This window comes from Pyxicephalus adspersus, chromosome 3 (genome assembly GCF_032062135.1).
Source record: "Pyxicephalus adspersus chromosome 3, UCB_Pads_2.0, whole genome shotgun sequence".
NCBI lineage: Eukaryota > Metazoa > Chordata > Amphibia > Anura > Pyxicephalidae > Pyxicephalus > Pyxicephalus adspersus.
Window position 1 is genome coordinate 111,436,033 of NC_092860.1, and position 23,821 is coordinate 111,459,853.

A 23,821-nucleotide genomic window follows, 5' to 3' on the forward strand; every position below is an offset into this window, starting at 1 on the left:
TTGTTTAATGGCAAACAATTGCACAGACTCTTCCAATCACCACCCAGATTTATCAGACAGATGAATACAAGTGCCCATAGCCATGAGCTGGTTTGCCTGGAGACAACCATCTCTTGGAGTAAGGTTACTGTTACAAGGGTTGTAGTAATGTATACCCTGCAATTTATTCTTTTACCCTACACTACAAAAATGGCATAAACCACAGAAAAATGTACTGCCATATTTTGTCTGTAATAAATCTTCTAAGCTTCACTGGAAAGCATTTTTTCATGAGCATGTAACAAAGTGCACACATGCCCAACATGTTCCGTGCCCTAGGGTTAAGTAGTAACACCAGGGATACAATATAGATTTTGCTTGATGTTATTTTTGTATTATGATATATTATTGATCCATGCGATCGACTAGGGTCTCCTCCTCCTTTGGCATCATTCTATCTGTCATTTACAACCCCCTTTTTAATGTAATGAAATATTGACTGGGATGATATTTTGATTTCAAAATGATGGTTAAACCAAAAATGCTTTGATAAAGTTTTGAAAACCTCCTGCCTAAAAATCAATTGCAAATATGATCTGTAATTTAATTGATTCAATTTTGTTCTAATTCATGTAAGCAATGGAAAATATTTGGAAGAGAAATGGTTGTAATCCTGATAGAGAGGGGCAGCAGTGCAGCTTTTGAAAACATTGGTGTCAAATGTGACACCCTAACAGGATTATAGATGTGTGAGCAGCCCCCCTCCCATCAGACAAGGGGAGGGGAAGAGGAGGGGAAGAAGGCTGAGCTTTGCAAATCTTACCTTACTTTACTTGCTACGACTTTCAAATGTATTTACTACACTGGGATTATCAACACAACAGCAGTGTTGCAGCTACAGTCAGCACTGCAGCTCTCTCTCTATTTTAGTCTGGACTTTTGCAGAAGATCCTGAGCCTTGATGTGTAGCTGAGGCACTTGCTGTGACTGAGCACAAGGCAAGCAATACAGTTTCTCATAGGAATAGCTACATTTTATTCCACACAGTTGACTTTTTTTAGAAGTAGCTTTGGTTGACTGTGGCCAGTTCCTGGCCCGGGCTGTCTCGATCAGTCAATGGATCTTTTATGAAGTGGGAAGGCAGGGAGTTTACATTAAGACGCCCTTGCAAGCAGTCCAGCTGATGAGCCTCCTCATCTAGGTGTGTACATTTCTTTTCAATGAATGTGTTTGTATTTTGTTGTAAGGCTCTGATCGGAGGGATCTGATCTCAGGCCAGCCAGGTTCCTGACCCTGATTGTATGGAAGAAGTAAGCAGGATGCTGACGATTTGCTAAGTGCATGGGACATTTGTTTATTATTATTTTTCCTGCAACTTTTACAAGAAAGGCATGGCAGTGTGAATGGCTCACATGGTGCACAGCTTTCTCTCCTCTGCAATCCTCAATCTCAAGTTTTGCTACTCTCGTTTTATTATTATTTTGCCTATTTTATTTTTTTCTTTTGTATGATTTTCATCCCTGATCCCAGCTTCCTGGATGTGCTATTGCACAGATCAGGTCTTGCTGCAAGCCGGTCTGTGTACTGGGAGAGTGTAAGTTGATGTGCAAGATATAGAAGAAGCTGCAGGATCCGATTCACCGCCTGGGATTCACCTACAGTGATCTTGTGAATGTCGTTTGGGAGTCTTCATCAGAACTGACAATCATCAATCTAAGCAGCACTGAAGATCATCAGAGCTCATACACCGCCCGATACCTTCCTACACAAGGACAAACTTTTCCGACCCGATGAGACAAGGAGAAAGCACTTCATTGGGGTGACCATTATTCCAAAAACAGGTGATCGGTGTCCCCCAGTCCTGCCTCACATCTTCTCAGCCAAGTACAATGAAAACGCTTGCCTGGGTCATTTTCCTCCTAACTGGCTGGACTATTTGTCAAAAGTTATCTTTCTGCAATGGCCTTGAATTCGATGACGATATTCAGTTTTATGAGGACGAAAAAGCCGATTCCTTCGAATACAACGACCCCTGCAAAGCACGTAAGTCACTTTTTTGTTATTGTTGCAATATTGTTGTATTGTAATGGTGGGAGCTGGAGAGATGTGAACGTACACTAATGCCTCTTTGTATCACAGGGACTTACTGTATTAAAGGGCTCACGTGTGCCCGGCTCAGGGACACTGCAGGGAGGGCACATGCCTCATGCATGGCATGCCATGGAACATGTATGATGGGCACCAACAGAAACCTATAGCCCAGCACTGATCATAAGCCTCACATAGGGTCTGATTGTTCATATCTATCTATGATCTATATCCAGCTATATAGTCCCAGTCTGTAGAATCATCTCCCAAACACACTGGGTCTGATTATCCATATGTATCCATATCTATGATCTAAATATATATATATATATATAATTATGAGCCATATATATATGATCCATATATATCCATCTATATAGTCAAAGTCTTACAATCATTTCCCACACACACTGGGTCTGAATGTCCATATGTATCCATATCTATCTATTATTATGATCTATATATCTATGATCTATATATCTATGATCTTTATATATCCTTCTATATAGTTAGTCTGTACAATCATCTCCCACACACACTGGGTCTGAATTTCCTTATCTATCTTTATCTGTGATCTATATCTATCTCTACTTATGATCTATATATATCCTTCTATATAGTCCCAGTCTGTGCATGTGCTTAATAATCATCTCTCACACAGGGTCTGATTACCTATATCTATGATCTATAAATCTATCTATATCCATACCCTGTATTGCATGTGCTGTATAAATGATGTCTGATTGTCCATATCTCTCTATATATGAATCAATACTCTATATATCTCTCTATATAGTCCTAGTCTGTACTGTATGTGCAATATAATCTTCTCCTTCCCACACACACAGGTGTGTAAAAGTCAGAAGCTTTTTTCTTCAGGCACTTTTATAATGTGACATCAAAGCCTGCACTCACACTATCCATTAATAAACAGTTTGTCAGATTATTGTCAGCATGCAAAAAGTAGCAGGATGAGAGCAGTGCAGCATTGTATGTCATGGGGCAGGAAGGTGGACAAGGGATTCCCAGCTTTCATGTGCCTTCCCTTTGATCCTGGGCCATGTCATATCGCACTGCTACCTGTATTGTGCATGGCTGAGAGAATTCCCCTTTTGTTTATTAACATGTCACATCCTATCTGTGTCTTCACGTGTCAGGCTGGGAGAGGGTGGAGGAAGAAGAGAGTTGGGTGTAACTTTTAAACAGGAGGAGGAGGTGCTGTCTCCTTCCTTTCCATGCTTTTTATTACCCCCTCGCGCATAGCTGAAGGAGGGCAGCAATTGTCTGTCCTGCCATCTCCTCTCACAGCCCGCGGCCTGCTCGGCTCCATTCTCTGTCTGCTGTGCACGTGCCGGCCCGGCCATGGATGCCATGGTTACATTGCTGGGGGCTCCCGGCCTCCTCTTCCATGGCCTCCCCTGTACCTCACAACCCTGTGCACATACTTCTTGCTCGTCATTTCCAGCTTTTTGGAGCTTGGCCATAATAAATGCCTTTGCTGTGAATCAGCCTTTTTTGTCAGGCAGGTGCAGTGTGAAAACCCTAACTGAAAACTTACCTCAGAAAGTCACCCAATGCTGGCCATAGGGGCCTGTTTCAAAATGGTCACACAAAAAATGTTTAAGTTTCACATGAATTCACATATTTCTCTGCTTGAATTCAATCGGTTAAAAAAGTGAATTTTGTGTAAAAAAAAAAAACCTCGTAAGTCACTTTATGAAAATGTAGTTTCTTTAAAACACAATTGTGACTGAAAGTGAATTAAAAAATGATTTTAGTTTAGTATTTGCTACAAGTTAGCCATTAAAAAAAAAATTCTTGTCAAATTCCACTCCATTTTCATTGTTAGGTTGAGTGCAGCAAGGAAATGTTTGTGGTTATATCCTTCTAGTGCCACAGCAAATGCTAACAATATGCATCAATATCTAATACACAGAACCATGTGGTAATGGGTTTTCTGGATAAATGCTACTGAATTTAAAAATACATTTTATGAATGAGATGTGTGATCAATTGGGAATTTTTTATATGTGTCTCATTCTTCTGGGTCATTGTAGAGATAATTGGGTATCAGACGGGAGGAATGCGTTGAAGAGCTGAGGGCCAGTATTATAATCCTATAATATTATAATTATGTCTATCTATCTATCTATTGGACTGATGGTGGGAAATGGAGACATAATTTAATTTGCTAGGTACCGTGCCTGACATTTAATGCGGCACCATTGTACCTTGCATGATATACTATAGAATTCTGTCCCTATCAGGAGAGGGATGGTTGGGGTTGCCTGCTAGGTCCAAGGTTATGTCCTAATAGGGTACCCGGTGTTGCATTCCTATTTGATCACATAATGTATATAAAAATAGATATTAATAGATAGAATAAGAATCCATATAATCTACATAAATGCAACCTGCAGAAATATTTAGTTTGCAGGTATGTATAATATTAAAACACACTGCATATGGAATTTAACCAACTTAGACATGGTGAATGACTAGTTGGGTGGTATTGTTTTGGACAGTACAGATTTGTTCTTTGGTCTAAGGAAAGTGTGGTTTTAGTGCTTTGTGTTGTAAATAAAACTTAATACAAGTCAGCTTTCTCCAGTTTAAATGGTAGAACCATTCTGAAAGTGAGACATTTAGCCCCAGGTCATGTAGTGTGTAGTCATTTGTAAATGAACACCTGCAGAGGATTTCTACACAGTTTTCCAGACTTGTAAAAGGCTGAGAATGCCACATACCTGATATGTTCCAAAATTGGTTTGATGTTCACATTTTATCTAAAAATAAGCCAATGCATACAAATGACTTTTTTTCCGAGAATACAGGGCTCTGTTTTTACTCCCTGTTGAGGTGATGATTTAAAAACACAATATGCAACAGATTTATTTGAGAAAAATATATTAAAACAGGAGATGTAGATTAGTGGTGTATATGCACTGACATCAATGGATTTTTCCGTAGACCCATGTCTATACTGTGATCTAGTGGTTATGGTATTACGTATTAATCTTAATGAAGGAAGAGTATTGTAGGAAGAGCCATGCCTGGAATGATTGGCTTTTAACATGATATTTACAATATCTGTTATACCTGAAAAGATACCATCATGAAAAGCTTAAAGTGGTGGCAAGTCAGGTGATTACTGCAAATGTTGGCTCTCTTATTATTTATATTAGTATTAATAATAATAATAAAAAGGATTTATATAGCACCAACATATTATGCAGCGCTGTACATTAAATACAGGTGACTGACAGGTATTGACAGTGACATAGGAGGAGGGGGGGACCCTGCCTCGAAGAGCTTACAATCTGGCCGATGGGAAAGGTGCCTGTTAGAAAGATTTTCTCTCCATCTCCATGAAAATACAAGGTAGGACTGCCCACTCCTCAAGAATGACATCCACCCATCAAGACCCTATATTATTTGCATAGCTCTTCCCAAAAGCTACTCACTGCTTGTCTTAGGGGTCAAGCGCTAAATTTGCAAAGCTGTGTACAAGTTTTTGCTGATCCCTCCCATTAGTGCATGCACGGACCTCATTAATATATCTTTTGGAACATTTTCTTTTTCCCATTCAGATCAGTTTTTTTGGGTCTGTTGAAGTGTAGAATTGGTGCAGGATGCTATATTTCAAGACTTTTTTAACTGCCTATTAATCTTCCTTCCAAATGTAATTTTTGTTCCCGCAGCTTCTACTTACAATTTGCCAGCAAACATTTAATACAGATAGCCTTGTTGGCAACAGTGTTTTTGTATATCTGCAATTTCTGGAAACAAGTTTAAGTAATCCGAATGCATAATGATGACTATCCAAATGCTACACAGATGCTATTCTGTCATATTCATGTAGAGAGGGAGTAAGTGTTTTCCGTAGGGGCGATATGTATCAGCAAGTAAATGATTGAGGCCTCCTATTTTTGTACATACTTATGGAAAGACAAGGACATACATTTGAATTGTCTGAATAATGGTATGCAAAATCCCAGCAAGCATACATACCTCAGACAGTACAGTTTATTAAAATGAGAAAAAGTAGAAATTTTAGCTTTATGGGAAAGCTTAACTAGGAGAATTACTAGAGCTACATTTTTTTATTATTGACTTCTAAGAATACTAGTTTCCCATCACTCAATAATTTAAAGCAACCAGTGCTAACTCCTGTTCAATGCTGCCGTCCACTCTTTCCTAAAAGGAACGATAATAGTTCATGAACCATTTCGGTCTTTGAAACTTTGGTTCTTTCGCGATGTCTTAGTTTGATGGTGCAAGTGCTAGGGCTGTCTTTGATTCTTGCTGGTGGGCCACTGACCTGGAATGACCATGATTATATACCCTTTTGATTCAAGTACTTGCTTTAGGTCACTTACCTTACCTTGTTTCTTGAAAAGCTGCCTCTTCACTCATCACTGTCCTCTGCAAGGGTTTTAAAACTACCAGATGTGCCCAACAGCTGTATATCATACATCTCTACAGGTCATATAGTGTGTAAAAGGGGCACAGGCATTCAAACCCATTGATCCGGCCAAATACTTGAAAAGGAGGAAGAGCAGTAAAGTGACACTTTTTCAAGAAATGAGCCCTTGAAAGGTAAGTGCATGAAGTTTTTAACAGAGATGTAATATTTGAAGTGAAGCTGTGCTGTCAGGATTCTTAGGTTAAAGGAAAGATAAGAATGACAGCCATGGCACATGTACTTTGAAAAATAAGTCTGCAGGTTCTGTATAATAAGAAGCATTTCAGTGTGAGGCATTTGCTGTGCTGGATGCTCTTTATAAAGGTTTGATTCTCTTTAATTGGGTGGAGTAGTTTAAATTGTTTTTGCAATTGTTAGACAAAATAACAAAAGTGGAGAGAGACCGTAATGCCAAAATACTACTTTATTGGTGACATAGAGCAGCTGAAGAAATATTGTGTAACACGTTTTTGTATTTTATTTTAAAGTTGGATATAAAAAAAAAAAATTAACCTAGATTTCAATATGAGCCTAACTGACGAATAAAACATTCCATATTTGAATAAGAAGAATTGATGATTTATAATAAAGCTGAATTTATTCTAGCTAGTGGGCTACTGACTTGTAATGAGCATGATTATATAAAGTGCTGATGCAAATACTAGTCATTTAGTTACTTGGTGATATTGTGCTATTGAATTAGTGTGTATTTTAATTTGTTTTTATAGTCCAGACTTCTATTTGTTTAGCTTTAACATGCAGAATGTTGCTGATATTTGTCAGTATATCTTTTTCCTATTTTCAATATGTAAATATAAATATTGTATAAGTGCTAATACTGTGCATTGCGCAGAATAGTATGATCCATCTTCCCCAATACTGCAGTCACTGGAATGTGTCATCCCTGTGCTGCCAGCATTCACTGTCCGTTCTGCTTGATGCGGAATGTGGCTTACTTGTGTCAGTATACTGAATACACAGGTATGTATTCATGCTGGCCCTTTTCTACTCTGGACTTCTCTTTCTCAGTGTAGGATTTTGTATATCTGCTCCTCTTGGTACTTATTTTTCTGGCTACACCATTTATATACCTTGCATCAATGCTGTGCATACTATCCTTCTACAATATTTTATTACATTTTCAGGTAAAAAAGTCATCTACCTGTTTTTGTAGTCATCTACTGTACCTGTTTTTTTATCTACCTGTTATCTACTTGTTAATAGACCTAGGCCTTAAGCTACGTACACACTTCCAATTATTATCGTTGGAAAACGAACGATCCTGCACGATATCTACGAACGATCGTATAGCACCGATCCTGCACATAGAGATAACGACACGATCGTTCGTAGATATTGTACACACAATAGATACGATCGTTTGAGCGATAGAGGAACTATGTGCACGACAGGAAAGTGAACGAACGTTCGTTCATTACGCATGCTCAGACCATGGACGATCAACGAACGATCGTACACACGAACGATGGTCAACGATCGTCGTCCAATCCGATCCGCCGGTCCGTTCGTTCGTTTCCAACGACTTTCCTCGTTCGTCGGCGTCGTTGGTTACTTTTTTTACGAACGATTTTTGCCCAATCGATCGTTCGTCGTTCGTTTTGAACGATAAAAATTGGAAGTGTGTACGCACCTTTAGGCATGCACTTCTTTCCAGCTTTGCAGGTTTATCTCACTTGTATTCATATGACATGAAAACATACTGGATTAAGAGAGTGTAAGTTTTCTCTTGTTATAACTCGTGGAGATGCTGCATTCATTAGTTTAAAGTAGCAAACTTTTTTGTAAGTAGCTTGGCATAAGGCAATTTGTTGATTGCTATAAAACTGCTAGATTCCTGGGTTTCAAGTGCTTTCAGTTACTGAGGGAGAACTAGATCTAGAGATAAAAAAGCATAACTTAATAATGTTTCACTTACTACTTATATACACTGAGAAACTACACCATATTAAAGCAACACAGTGACACATTCAGCATTTTCTATAATGTGTATGTAGAAAGCCTACTTTATTGTTAGGACATCTTCTAACCACTCATATTTAGCATAAGATTGTAGGGGAATGAATGGACCTCTGGGATCTAAATTTGATGGAAATAAATTATAATTATTACCTGTTGTCAGATACTTCTATATCAGAGAAAAGTTAAAATAAAGTGATAATTTTGTCCATAGCAACCAGTTAGATCTATTGTTCCTGGCTGCTATAAACAAATAAAACATCTGGTTGCTGTACACAATAATACATGATGTACATTCTATCTGCCTGAGTATTGGAATATTCTGAACCTGAGACCCTTTGAAGGATTTGACATTGAGAATGACATTTTATTTGCATGCCAATCTGAATGCCATTTGATAAATATACAGCTGGTCGTACAATTCTAGAACAATTCTAGAGCAAAGTTCCTGAGACATTCGTTTTTTAAAGAAAATATGGAGGAGAAAAGGTGATGTAATTCTGTGAGGCAGAGGCGTGCTGTGGAGTTGTGATATTGCCTCCAGGCATTGCTTTATCACTTTTCTTCAGTGAGCTGTTACATTAAGTTATCTTTTTTTTTTAATTCTATCACATTGCATAAATGGAGAAATACTGTAAGTTCTGTTTAAAAAAAATACTGATGTCTTGAAAGACCTTTCTAAAATTGGTAAAGCAGAATTCTTCTTCAAGAATTGCCTACAAGATATTCTAACTTCAGCGCAGAGTTGCATTATTTTCTGAATATTAATTTGATATATAAGTACAGTGGTACCTTGGTATAAGTCTTTAATTTGTTCCAGATCCTTGGACTTATACCAAACAGGACTTATACCAAACACATTTTCCCATACCAGGACTAAAAGGAAAATGATCAATCCGTTCCCATGAAAAAAATCCTATTGTAATTGACATATTATACATTGATGGGGTTGTATAGAATAATTTAAACACTGGTTAGTACTAAAATACATCAATATAAAAGCAATTAGGGAAATAAATGAAAATTTAACCTCCCTTTACCTTGCTGAGAAGAGTCGAGTGCCTACTAGGATGGTGCTGAGAAGGGAGGAGGAGGAGATGTTATGTAATACACAGAGAGTTAGAGCGCGGGTTGTTCACTGAATGGTAGCAACTGACATAATGACGCTCGTGGGCAGTGGGCTTTGTCTCGAGAGAGGTAAAAAAGGGTAGTGCGCGGTGTTTTGACTCATTTTGACCTATACCTAACCTAACCTTTGACCTGACCTAAGTTCTAGCGCAAAGGTTGTATACCAAGCTAAATTTTTCCTGTCCAAACAGGACTTATACCAATTTGGACTTATTCCAAAGCGGACTTATACCGAGGTACCACTGTGTATATATATATAATAAATATATATATATATTACGGGTTACATATGAGATAGGGACTGTAGGTTTGTTTTTTAGATTAAAGACGGAACAGGTACAATTATTATTACAATTAATAAAGGCAATTAGGACAGATGTTTGTCTCAACATATTATTAGGCAGCGTAGTGTCAGTTGCTGTATAAAATCCTCACTTTGAGCCAATCACCAACAAAGCAAAAAAAAAAAAAAACTTCTTGGAGTCTAGACATTTATTACCTTTTAGAGCAAGCTGTGCTTTGTTACGCAAAAAGAAATAACTGCAGAGTTTTTCTTTCTCATTTAGGATATACAAGAGCTTGCAGAAGAGGTCCGTCTCGGCTGTGTTTATCAAAATGATTTATTCTGCAAGTCATGCAAACTGCTCCCCCCATTCATATCTAGGAATCATCTGTAACTACCTGTATATGTATGTGTATATTACAGTACAGTATTACGGTAGTTACAGACTATAATGAACATATATATATATATATATATATATATATATATTAATTCCTAGCAGAAGTAATTTTGTTACCCCTAGATAATTCTTCAAATGGTGGCTTTCTATGACAGATAACTGTAAAAGCTAAAAAAAATCCTGTGTCTTTGGACAATGCAAATTCGTTACAGCTCCTAGTATTTCATTCCGCTTGTTTTTTCCTCTTGCTAAAATGACTGTACAGAACATAATTTAGATGAATGGATTTTGAGGCTTATCTAAAATGCCAGTAATAGATATATAAATGACTGATGTGACTGACAACAAAGTGCTTTTTATGTGACAATATTATAAAAACAGCTGAAGTAAGATGTGATGGTTTAGTTGTGGTAGTCTGAGCCTGTATTAATCAGAAGTGCTGCATTTATCATAGCTGTATAATGGAAGAAATGCTTGTGAACAGAGATAAATGTAAAAATTTTGCATTTTAATGTACTACTGCAGCAGTACTTCCCTTCTCGTGATCTTTGCAATATGCAGACCTATAAAGTCACTTCGCCTGGGAATTCAGCAAACTGCCACTCTGCAAAGTGTAATTTCATCAGCATATGCAATGTGAAGTTTCAAAGACATTCTCCAATATTGTAATTGCAAGATATGCAATCTAGTTAGTTCCTGCGCTCCGGTCAGCACCTCATGGATTTTATTCATCCAAATGAAGGCTGTCAACATACTGCATGTACATAGAGAAATAATTTGTGTTTGCTTTCAGTGGACTTTCAGCTGTTTAGAAAGACCTTTATTTTAAAGTGCTATAGATTTGATTTTAGTACTAACTTGGACAAATTCATTAATTTATATAAATTAATATATATATAAACAGCGGTACCTTGGTATAAATCCTAAATCCGTTCAGCAAATAAAGCAATTAGATGAAATAAATGAAAATTTAACCTCCCTTTACCTTACTGAGAAGAGTCGAGTGCCTACTAGGATGGTGCTGAGAAAGGAGGAGATGTTTTGTAACTCACAGAGAGAGTGCGGGTTGTTCACTGAATAGTAGCAACTGACATGTGTGTTTGTCTCGAGAGAGGTAAAAAAGGGTGTTATGACTCATTTTGACCCATACAAGTTCTAGCATAAAGGTTGTATACCAAGCAAAATTTTTCTTGTCCAAACAGGACTTATACCAAGTTGGACTTATTCCAAAGCGGACTTATACCAAGGTATCACTGTGTATATATATATATATATATATATATATATATAATATGTGTGTGGTTTTGTCACTGTACATCTAAAGTGGTTATAAATTACTTGATGCTAAAATATATTTATAGCTGATTCTATTTCACTTTGAATAGAGCAGGGAAGAGTGAGAATTTCTGTCTGAGTGCATTTTCTCTATTTGTCCTAATAGCTATTGCCAGCAATGAAAATTCAAGATCTAAAACAGTGATGGAGGGGAAATTTTTCATCGGGGACATTTTTTCCAGTGACAACTGTCTGAGAAGGTTTCCTGTCCTTTAGAGAAATATTCTTCATTTCCTGTTGAAACCCAAGTTGGGACGTGAAAAAAATATCCCGAAAGAGTCACAGACCAATAAAATAAAAAGAACTCAAAGTCAGAACCTTATTAAATGTAATTGATAAGCACATGTAGATATCTTGCAAAGCACCGTTTGGCAAGTCTTCAAATTTATGGAGATTATTCAGTAACAGAACAATGTGAGCAGGGCCTTTAATTAAATGCTCTACGTGGATGTTGCTTGATTTTTTTGCTTACATTATTTTTTATAATATATATACCGTATGTTATTTTATATGACCAAATGGTGATTTTGCTTTTGTAGGAGCCATCCAGTTAACTCCTAAAAGAATGTGATACTCAAGTTAATTTTTACTTCAAAAGCTTACTGTAATTACCGTCTCCAAACAAATGTACATTTACTAAAACAAATAATTAGTGTTCTTTGTTTCTTTGCTAATGAACTACAAATTGTGATTTTAAGGCATGGCTACTTTGTTTGCACTTATCTAACTAAAGGTGCGTACACACTTCCAATTTTTATCGTTCCAATCGAACGACGAACGATCGATTGGGCAAAAAATCGTTCGTAAAAAAGTAACCAACGACGCCGACGAACGAGGAAAGTTGTTGGAAACGAACGACCGGACCGGCGGATCGGATTGGACGACGATCGTTGAACATCGTTCGTGTGTACGGTCGTTCGTTGATCGTCCATGTTCAGAGCATGCGTGATGAACGAACGTCCGTTCACTTTCCTGTCGTGCACATAGTTCCTCTATCGCTCAAACGATCGTATCTATTGTGTGTACAATATCTACGAACGATCGTGTCGTTATCTCTATGTGCAGGATCGGTGCTATACGATCGTTCGTAGATATCGTGCAGGATCGTTCGTCGTTCGTTTTCCAACGATAATAATTGGAAGTGTGTACGTAGCTTTAGTCCAGCATGCTGGTAAACATAAACAATAGACCCTGGAAGATGCAGCTAAATTACCTGCTAGTGATAACAGACTATTACCAAGCTATAGGTGGTGAGCCTTCTGATTGTTCTTTAACCTCCCAACCGTTAAGATCGAACTTTTCTGTGCTAAAAAAAAGTTGCAATTATCGTTAACCCCGAACTTTTCTCACTATATTAAAATCCCCACTTACCTGGTCCCGCTGTGCTCATCCAGCATCGTGTCCGTGTTCCAGCGTCGTCCTCCAGCGTCGATCTCCCTCTCCAGCGTCGGGTGCCTTCTCCTATACCAGTGGGACCGGTAAGATGCCGGCCGGCTTCTTACCTGGTCCCGCTGATCATCCAGCGTCGTTCTTGTTCCAGCGCCGGGTGATCTCTGAAACAAGAAGCCAGCCGGCGGAGGAAAAAAAAGCCGGCCGGCTTCTGTCTGCGTGCGTGATGATGTCAGCGTGTGTGCGGGAAATTCAAATTCAAACTCATTCATTCATTTTGTATTGGATTGAATACAAACTCCTGTATCCAATCCAATACAAAATGAGAGTTTGAATTTTGTTCTCATTTTGTATTGGATTGAATACAAAGTCCTGCATCCAATCCAATACAAAATAATAGAAAATATATTTATGTGGTTTTGTCTATAGGTATGTGATGTTGGACACTAGGGAGGTGTTTTAGAAAAATATATTACTATACAGTATACCGAATTATCGCATTTTCAGTATTTTTCATTTATTTATGTATTCTTGTTTAAGCTGAATTTTGTGTTTTTCCTTTAATTTTATTAAAAGTCATTTTTTTTTTTTTTACATGATTGTGTGTTTTAAAAAATTTTCATATTCATTATATCTATTAGACCCCTATTCGGACATATTTCTGTAAGTTACAGGTCTACAATTTAAAAAAAAAAAATTCATGAAAACCTGTAACGCTTTTGGTACAGAAATCTAGACATCAGTGTAACGCCCAGGTGGTTAAACTGCAATCAGGTGCAAAAAAGGTCTAATCCAGTTATGCACTCATTAATAATCATTACCTGTATTTTTACAAAACCCTATTTATTAGACCAGGGGTCAGCAAACTTTTTTGGCTACTAGGCCATTTTAGGAAGTCAAGAAGGCACACTGGGCCGGACTCTCTCTCGAGTCCCACACCGATGGCTCCGCCTCCCACCAGGAACGCCCCCTAAAGGAAATCCCTCTCCTCCACAATGCATACGGCGGAGAGGAATTGTCCCTTTACTACAGCGGCAGAAGTGTTAACGCTGGCCGCGGTAAATAGGGAAGGGAGGCATAACAAGGAGGCTCAAGAGCCGCATGCAGCTCCAGAGCTGCGGGTTGCCGACCCCTGCTGGCCAGGATAAGGCCAGATCGACCGGGGGGGGGCGTTAGGCCGGAACAGACTACTGGCTAGGCCGTATCTGGTCTAAAGGCCGGAGTTTGCCTACCCCTGTATTAGACCCTTGATATTAAAATTTCCTGAAAGTAGCATGCAAACTTTAAAGGGGGTAGGTCGGCTAAATGTCTATTGCTTTGTCTAATGTTAGTCAAGCAATGAAACATTCTTGTAATATGGAAGAGCACAGAAACGACTTTTTCACGGTCCTGCTGACTTAGAGTGTGTCAGAATACTCCTCCATACCCTGAACAGCCAAACATTTCCTTTCAAAACCAAGCCAAGGGTATGGGTAGTAAAGGAAAGTCAGTATATGCTAGAAGGCAGTGACGAACTGTGAACAATTATGAATAAAGGTACAGTGAAATATTTGATTATCAGTTGGACTGAGGTTCTCTGGGACCAGGTGTACCCTTTTGTCCCCTGGCTTATGTTTTAAAACTGTAAAGTGATTGTATCATTATTATTTTTTTTTGCAGAGAAAGGGAACACTGACCAGTGACCAACCACAGAAACTTTCCAGCTTGTTTTACAAACAGTGATAAAACCAGGAAATGAGAATAACATGTGCTGAACAGTTTGCCCATTGTTGCCAATATCTCACACCAGGAAGAATCATTGCTAAAAAAGTGTTTTGGGAACATATAGTTTTTTCTTTGAAATAGATTTCCAGGGTTAAAACCTCTATCAAGATTTAAGATCTTTTGGAGTGATTTCCCCCACCCCATCTACTGATGACAACACAGGAAGTAAGGAAATCACTTTCTAGTAAAGTTTGTAGTAATTTAGCGGAGGTTCTAACACTTTACAATAATAGCATTTTAATAGTTAAAACTTTGATTTTTTTTTTTGCCTATGTAGCAATTGTTCGCATAATGCTTGGGGTTTTATGGGTAAACCAATATTTAAAAACAGCCTTGGCTGTCCTTGTATCAATCCCTTTATTCATTGTGTATTTCAAGGCTTTTAAAATTCTCTTTCCTGTACATTCTATTAGAAAGTTGCAGTCCTGGAAGATTTTCCTTCCTTGAATCCAAACTTTGTGACGAACAGCCAAGTTGGAATTTTTTTTTACAGTTTACAATGAAGTGTTTAACCTATTATTTTGCACATATAAACTCATAACCTTGCAGTAAATTAGCTGTTGTAGTCTGTATACGCTTTGCGTAACAATAGCACAGGGACTTCCATATTTTATTTAGTTGACTTTTATCAGATGAGTAAGGGAAGTTAAATTCAGGAAATATACAAATCCGATGTTGAGATGATCAAGCTACTCCGCTATTCTTTGTGTATCCTGGAAGTTTTTAAAGGTTTTTAACTCTTAAATGACCCAGGAAAAAAGTCCTAGGGACATGTATTTTCGTATGTAAAATTTAAAATATGTAAAAAGGAGAACAAGACAAGAGACAAATGTCAGTAATATTTTGTGGTCTTTGACCAAGTATAAACCATAATTGAAAAAAATATAAATGAAGAAAATAATTAAAGGTGTTTTAAGGACCTCTTTTGCTAGTTTATACTTACTCATCTTCTACCTGTTTTTTGCATAACAGTAGTTTTTCCTGGCTTTCTGTTTCACGCCACTATAAACTGGTAGGAAAACTGGTGAAAACCATTAAAAAGTCAGTATAATATTGAATGCCAAATACTTAGTAAATAAATAAATATTAGCAGAAGATAAAAGCTGGGAAAACCCAGAAGAATCTGTTGCAGGACTTGGCAAGTATGCTCCCCCCCCCCCAAAATACAAATCACTGGTTGTGCAGGATATATACATTACATCTGGTCATTCTTACAAGTTTCAGCTGCCCAATGATTATTCAACAAATTGCATATTTTGAAGGATTTGGCGGAAGCAATGTCAATGCCCATGGGGTTGGGGCAGAAAATGGGAAATGTTCTAGGCCAAATTTTCTGATTGTCTGTGCTTAATAAGGTCAGACTGCTGCATAATTTGTCACAGGATTAGGATTGGAATAAAAACCTATCCCTATTGTGTGCAAGGTATTTTTAGCTTGTTTTAGGTAACCCCTCCATTTAAGTCAGTTTCTATTGTCTTTTTTAAATATTAGTTCGGGATTTGTAAAGTTTATCAGTTTAGGATTACCCTAAAGGAGGTTACAAAAATGTTTGTTTTAATTATGTTTTAAGTCAAAGCTTCATTCCTGTAGTCTTTACTGTGATCTACATTTATCTTGCTTGGACACTAATAAAGTTTGGTTAGGGACTCAGGTCTTATCCAAAGTGTTGTCTTAAAGGAAATTAACAGTGTGGTAACCTCATTGTTCCTAATAAAAGGATTTATTTAGATGTAAGAGGATTAGGCATTTCAGCTCCTGTCTCTAATACTTAACCTGTGAATGCTGGTTTGGAGCCAGATTCCCTTGTATGCAAATCTGCTGTGCACTGCTTTGATGTGTTTCACTAGCCTGGCTCCACTGACTGTTATTAGCTCCTATGTTCTCAGCATAGGTGTTGGAGCAGCCAGGCTTGATTAGGGTGAAATAAATGTGTCTGCTGCCTGTTTAGTGTAACAGGGCGCATGATAAAAAAAATCTAAATTGCATAAATAAAGACAAAGTGTACTAAAGAAAACATTCAGGATTTTCACACAATTTCTAGATTCGTTTATACTAAGTAAACATTTTAGACGTATACTGGATTCCTAATATAACACTCCAAATGATCCAGCAAAAGGCTGATGACACCACTGTTTTATGTAAAGCCAAAAAGTAGTGGCTGTGGTAATTTACCGTACAGGTGCCCAGATAACTTGTAACAGGTCAGCAGATCAATCACAAAGAACAAAATAATTGGTTATAAATTGTTTTACCCTTATAATTGGAAGTTCCTAGGGGATCATAAATCATGTGGGTTAGAAAGTCTTTCTCAATGGTTACTGTTTTCTCTTGAGATAAACAATCCTTATCTGCTGTCTTTCTTCTCATCCATCAGTATAACATTGCTAGATTGATACAGCTAACTTGGTTAGTTGAGGGTGAGGAAAAAATATGTCCTGAGTATTCAAAGCACCCTTAAATATCTATGGGAAGTCTTGCCATACCTTAAGTTTGCCATTATTTTTATATAGTTGATTTTATGTATGTTTATTTATGTGTGCTCAAAATCTGTTATGGATACCATAGAACTGTTATCCAAAGGTGAACTGAATATGGGTTTGGACTAGAAGTCCCAATGACTGCAGCAATACTATACAGTTTTCATGTTTTTTAAAACATACAAATGAGTCTATTTATTTGATGCAAGCTTAGACACAAAAAAAAGGTTTATTATACTGGCTTCAAAATCTGTACTTTTACAGTTTTCAGCATTAGAAGGGATTTCAGATTTAAGGATTGTACACACGAACACTGTATTCAGTCTAATTACTGAGTGCCCTTTGGCCTCCAGTGTATGAGAAGTGTATTAGGCTGTGTGGCTCAAATAACCCTAATATATCTAGTTTGCCAGTTAAACTTTTTGCCATGCATAAAAATTAAGAATGAAGACAGACTGCTGAATCCCTCAAACAGACATCACAGTCTCTGTTCAGCACAAGTGTAAGACCATATCCATTGGACACCACATTATATATATTTGTTCATGCTGTGCTATGGACTGTTTGGAAAAAAAATATTTCTGTTCCTGTTCCTTTACCTGACTGGGAATTAATTGAGGAAAGTCTGTAGGGCAATGTGAAGACAAGTTGTCAGCCAATTGACCAGGTGATTTCAATTTCTAGGAAGTGAAGACACATTTTTGCATGTCTGTATTCTGTGTTCTTATTATTATTTTTAATAAACAGGATTTATATAGCACCAACATTTTATGCAGCGCTGTACATTAAAAAAGGGTTGTAAATGACAGACAGTCACACAGGAGGGGAGGACCTTGCCCCAAAATAGTCTGATATCTGGAGATAGTTCATTGACTTTCTTTGTATATTGAAATTTGATGTGTATGGGAATTATTGTTTGTGTTAACTGCAAAGATTCGCAAAGGGATACAATTCTAATACGCACAGACAAATCTGTAAAATATATAATTTCTAGAACTGTGTAGGTTGAACATGTCCACTACAATTCAACCCTATTGCCATGTCCTTCACAAAGGTAATGAGTTATTCATGTTTATTTGTAGGGTGTACATCTGTTATTTCTTGATTGTACAGCTGAGATTATCTACAGTGAAGTGGCTCATCTTTCTAGAAATGCCATGTGTTTCTGTCCGCAGTACAAATGTTCAGTGTGTAAATGGCTCCAAGATAAATATCATGAAATTTTAACGTTGCCAGGTATTCCTGTTCATGTTATTGTAAGGAAGACATGATGTGAATTATTGGCTCTCAACTTATCTAATATCATCTCTGCTATTAAAGAGCAGAATGCACATTGCCAACCTTTTGTTATCTAGTTTCCCGACAGCAGTACAGTATTATACACAGCCAAACTTGCTTACATTTTTTTTTTAAGTATTCACTATTGACTTGGTTATCTCTTCCTGGTAGGCTGCATCCTGCCTCTTAGCTGGAAATGTCACATACTCTTTCTCATTCATGTTTCCTTCAAAGGGATTTACTTAGGTTACATAAATTGTGGAGAACAAGTCACTAAATGGGCATTCTAATGTTACACAGAGATAGGGATGTCAAGAAATGCTGACTGTAAGTAAATACAATATTTAAAAATATGCATAAATATTTTAGGCTGAAATCCACCTTAAAACTGAACTCCATGTTAGGCAAAGAGGTAAATATAGCCTCTGGTAGAAATAAAAATGTGCCCCCACCTATTATTCTCACTATATTGGCACTGGCTCCAAAAGATTACCCAGAATGCCAGTCCAGCCCCACTGCTATTCCAGGTTAAATGATGTCCAAAGCCACTCAATCTACTATTGTGAGCCAAGAGTGCCAAGGATCGGCCTGGACATAGGAGAATACGACCGAGAGTGGTGGCACAACATTATGTCACATTTCTTGTTCTAGTGTCATAGGAAAAACAGTGAGGTGAAAGTGGTTTCTACTACTTCCTTCCAGGAATTCTTCTACTTTAAATTTTGAATATATTTAGATATTCCTGCTTAATTTTGCAGATTCACCTATCTGAAATCTAGAGTGTCTCCTGCAAATTTCTAGGGATTCTCCTACCTCAAATTCAAGGTTTCTCCTAGAGGGATTCCCCTACCTAATTTCAGAGATTCTCAACTTTGATTTCAGGGTTTATCCTACTTAACTTGCTTCCCCTACATACTTGATAATGATCATACTGCATGTTTCTATGGACTGTGTTTAAACTTCTAATGCGTGTGAAGTAAAAAGCAAGCAAAATAATCAGTGCAGTGACCCTGTAGTTGAAGTTTTGCCCTCTTCATTGATCTATTCTTGATAGCATATTAGTAAACCTTTCACATACTACTGGGGTACGTGTAATGGGAACTGAAAAGTAGCACACTCAGCTGTTTTTGTTCCTCCTATTTGATGTTGATCCACATAGAATATCTTTATATTATCAGCCAGAAACTTACATTCGTGACTAAAGAACTATCTGCTCCACAGCTTACACAAGAGCTCATGCTCATCTGCCACATTCCGTAGGACAATTAGAACTCATTATTTTCCAATGTATGGCTGGGAATGAATAGTCATGTCTATTAAAGCGGTGTTTAGCAAGTGTAAATGAGATCCAGCTTAGCAATAATATCATGCACTACTTTCAGATCATGAATGCAACTGAAAATTCACTAATTGCTTGCTGCTTTATAGTCGGTTGGCCTGTGCCAGCTTACACAGCCGGTAATCATCTGTGTTCTGTTACACAGTGGGAAACATTAATTTATTTTCATGTTTGACTTTTATGTATTTTCTAAGGTCACAGTTTTTTGTTGCTTTGGCATTTGTTGTTTTTATATTTGACATTTAAAAGCAAAATATAGTAAACTTGTTTCTGGTAATTTAGCACTTTCCAGCTGGTGGAATGAGTTGTCTATAAGAAATACTTTCAAAAGAAAAGGGGTACAAGTAAATAGCATTATCAAACTATGACATAGTAGTGTAGATAATGTGTATATATGAGCTGTACCTGACTGTACTCTTTTGACTTAAGTGAAAAGACAAGGAAATCATAAAGAAATATTTCCTAAAGGAATCAACCCAACAGATGTGTTGCAGGAATAGGGTAGCTAAAACACATGAATTTTTGTTCTAACACACAGGCGACAGTAAGTGACAGGCGAGGTATGGAATATAATATAGTGAAAGCACTACCACCATAGAAAAGTACAGTAGTATCATTCATTGATCATTCATTGATCCGCCAAGGATGAATGATTCAGGGGGACTGTTGTACACATGGTACATTTTCTCTCAGACAAATGTGATTGTTTGTTTTGGGTGTCAACCATCTAGTTTGTGAACATAGACTAACATTTCAAAGTGTATTCTTGAAATGATTTATGGTACCAGGAATGAATCTATAGATGTGTTATTTTATTATGTGTCAAAAATGACTACAGATCAGGCTGTTCAAGTGCTAAAATGTTAACTCATAAAATAACATTAGATTACAGATAATGTTAATCATAGCTAAGTGTCTGAGTGGCTTGCAATTAAACACCAAGTGGGACTTGACATTTAAAATCCAGACAAATGCTACTTACTGAGCTGTCTCCATTCAATTAGCGCTGTTTGTAATTGATTTTTCTTGCAATGTAATATGAAGCAGATGATCTTTACATAGTTTAATACTATTTCCATATACTTCTCATTTGTCATTAATGGCTGCTTTATTTTACATATTATCTTTATTTGTAAAGCACTAACATATTACACAGTACTTGTCATTAGATGTCCCTCAAAGGGACCCGCAATCTAAGCTCCCCAACATATTCTCAATCTATTTCTTTAAATATTCTTGTTTGCAAAAAACAATTAACCTACCAGTATGTTTTAGGGATATATAATATAAAGGTGGGTTCCTTATCTGCAGCTGTTTAGTGTTTTTTTTTTTTTTATATTTGCAGACTGGTAAATATAATGTAGAAACTGTGGACTTGCACAAATCAATGTCATGCCCAGGTTAACACATTGCTTTTTTTCATCAACTAAACTATATCTTTGCAGTCTAATCATATGCAGTACATGTAATATCATATAGCCAAAATGATTAGAAGGAGCGTTTTATATTTTCATTTGTGATTTAAGCATCCCATAAAATTGAGATATAGAGATAAAAGAAGTCTGGCTTAAACTGTGGATCAGCCCAGAAACATGATGCTTTAAAGACATGTTTTAACATTGTTTCTTCCATGCAAACAATATCTGTGAAGGCTATTTGGAAATATTAAATGGACATCAATCAGTTTGTATGTATACAGTAAAGCTTATGTGCTGGGGCTAGGCAACCTGAGTTTCTGCAGCTGTTGTGAAAAAGCGGATAAAGCAGCTTGATACCAAGAACAGCTGGAAAGCCATCGGTTTTCTAAGCCTGGTCACAGCTTGAGTCTCAGAAAGTATGGTGTAGAGTTCTCAAAAGAAAATGTTCTCAGTGTTTTGTGTGCATTGATAAAGTCACAGTTTAATGTTGTTAAATATGTAATGAATAATTATTTGATAATTCAATAGTTATCTTTTTTAAAGCCCAGCTAAAAGTCATAATTGAACAAAGCAAACCATCAATGCAATCCAGTGGATTAGAATAGATTAAATTATAGTATTGCCTTCAAAAGGTTAGAGGTAATAGGTTTACCTAAATGTAAAAAAACAAAATCTATACCATGCACGTTTTCATTCTTGACACCAATTTGCTAACTAATAGCTTATTTTAAAGCAAAGACAATCCCAGAATCTGTTCATCCAGTTTACATTTTTTTTTCTCTCTATGAATGTATTGACTATGAAATGCGGCAGGCTGCCAAGAGCTATACTTTTCTGCTAGATAAGCAAATACAACAACAAAGATTTGAATGACTAAAGAATCTAAAAGGTATTAAGAAGGTTTTTCATTTTTAAACACAGAAGTCTAAATTTTAGTGTAATTTAAAATAAATGGACTAGTGGCATATTTACTTGTTTTAAACCTGTCACTAAACTGTGTTTTGTATCCATTTTTTGAAAATGTGACACTACCAATAGCACCTCTTTAGAAACTGACCCCAGTTTAGAGTTGGCAAACTGCACAATGTCAATAAAGTAACTATCACATTGGGGACAAATTACTGATGTTCTTTCAGTTGATTAGGAAACAGATATAATACAGTGTCTTCAAAAGCCTAAGCTGACTTCAGTAATTAGGCAGTAATTTTGGCTTATGAAATATTTCTCTTTAGTGCACTTTTGGTGTAATGATGTATTGCCTAGGACGTCCATAGTGTTTTTTTCCCAGGGCTCTCTTTTTGCTAAAACCAGCTCTTCCCGTCTTGGATTTTGTGAAGATAAGAACAGAAAACATTGGTAGATCCACCTAGCAGTGGCAGTTTGTTTTCAGTTGGATAATTGACATGTGGCCACAAGCAGTAAAGAAACATAACTGATAGACACAGAGAAAATATTTAATCAATTTTTCTGGAGGTTAGGTGCTCATGTTGTTTTAAAACATTAATTATGTATTGATAAAAGATTGATTCATACTTAATTATGTCATAGTCACATATAATACTGGTATCGCTATGTGACTATGATATAAATATGTATGAATCAATCTTTTATCAATATATCATTAATGTTTTTAAACAACACAAGCCTCAAACCTCTATCTTTTCTGTGTCCTTATACACCTTATATGTATAGGAAGTGGCTATAGACACTACTACAGAGAGTGAGGGAACTTTCCACTTCACGACAAACTTCCTGGAGGTTAGGCTTTGAATTTATGACTGTAAACTTGCCTGACCATGACTCATTCCAGTAATATACTATACTAATATATTATACTTTTTGTGTTCTGTAGTAATCTCATCCCTCTGTATTGTAATCTAGATAGAAATGATCTTACTGATACTTGTTATAACTGCAGCCTTTACAAGAAATAACCACCATATGATCTTTAGAATATGTCTTGATGTAAGAAATTTATATTGGGATATAGAGGCCATTTAAATGAGAGCACCTCACAATTCACTCTACAAGGAATTTCTGCATATGCATACTGCGCACTATAGTACATCTCCTCTGTTTTCTAGAGAAATAGATTCAAGCTGGTAGTATGTAGCGACATCAGACCCAAAAAGATGGAATTACACAGAGCAGAGTACACAATAGCAACTAAGTTCACACAATTGTTCTGGTAATTTTTATTGGATGCTCTTCATATAACAGAATCAAGCTCATTAACACTCCGCTGACTGGCAAAACTGACAGCTTTAGTAGCCTACATAAATCTTATTTTTTGACAGTCTGCTTCTGTCAAATGTTATAAACTATAACAAAGCCTCTCTGCATGTTTTACTATATTGATAAGTATAAGAATATTTAACTTTTGTCATCTGCTCAGCAGATTGAACAGAACATGTTCTCTCAATGTTTTAATTGTGAGATATTTTAAGTATGTAGAACACTGGGATGACAGATAATATATCTGCTTTTCCTATTAACATTTA

The 23,821-nt window shown here is 36.8% G+C and overlaps 1 protein-coding gene across 1 annotated transcript in view; it reads left to right on the forward strand.

Annotated features, from left to right (window-relative positions):
* Positions 1 to 848: 848 nt before the first annotated feature.
* TLL1 (tolloid like 1) overlaps positions 849 to 23,821 on the forward strand; it is a gene marked incomplete in the record, with an annotated part of 139,689 nt that continues 116,716 nt past the window's right edge. The window contains 1 exon segment of the mRNA XM_072406015.1: positions 849 to 2,022. Coding sequence (XP_072262116.1) covers positions 1,869 to 2,022 — 154 coding nt within the window.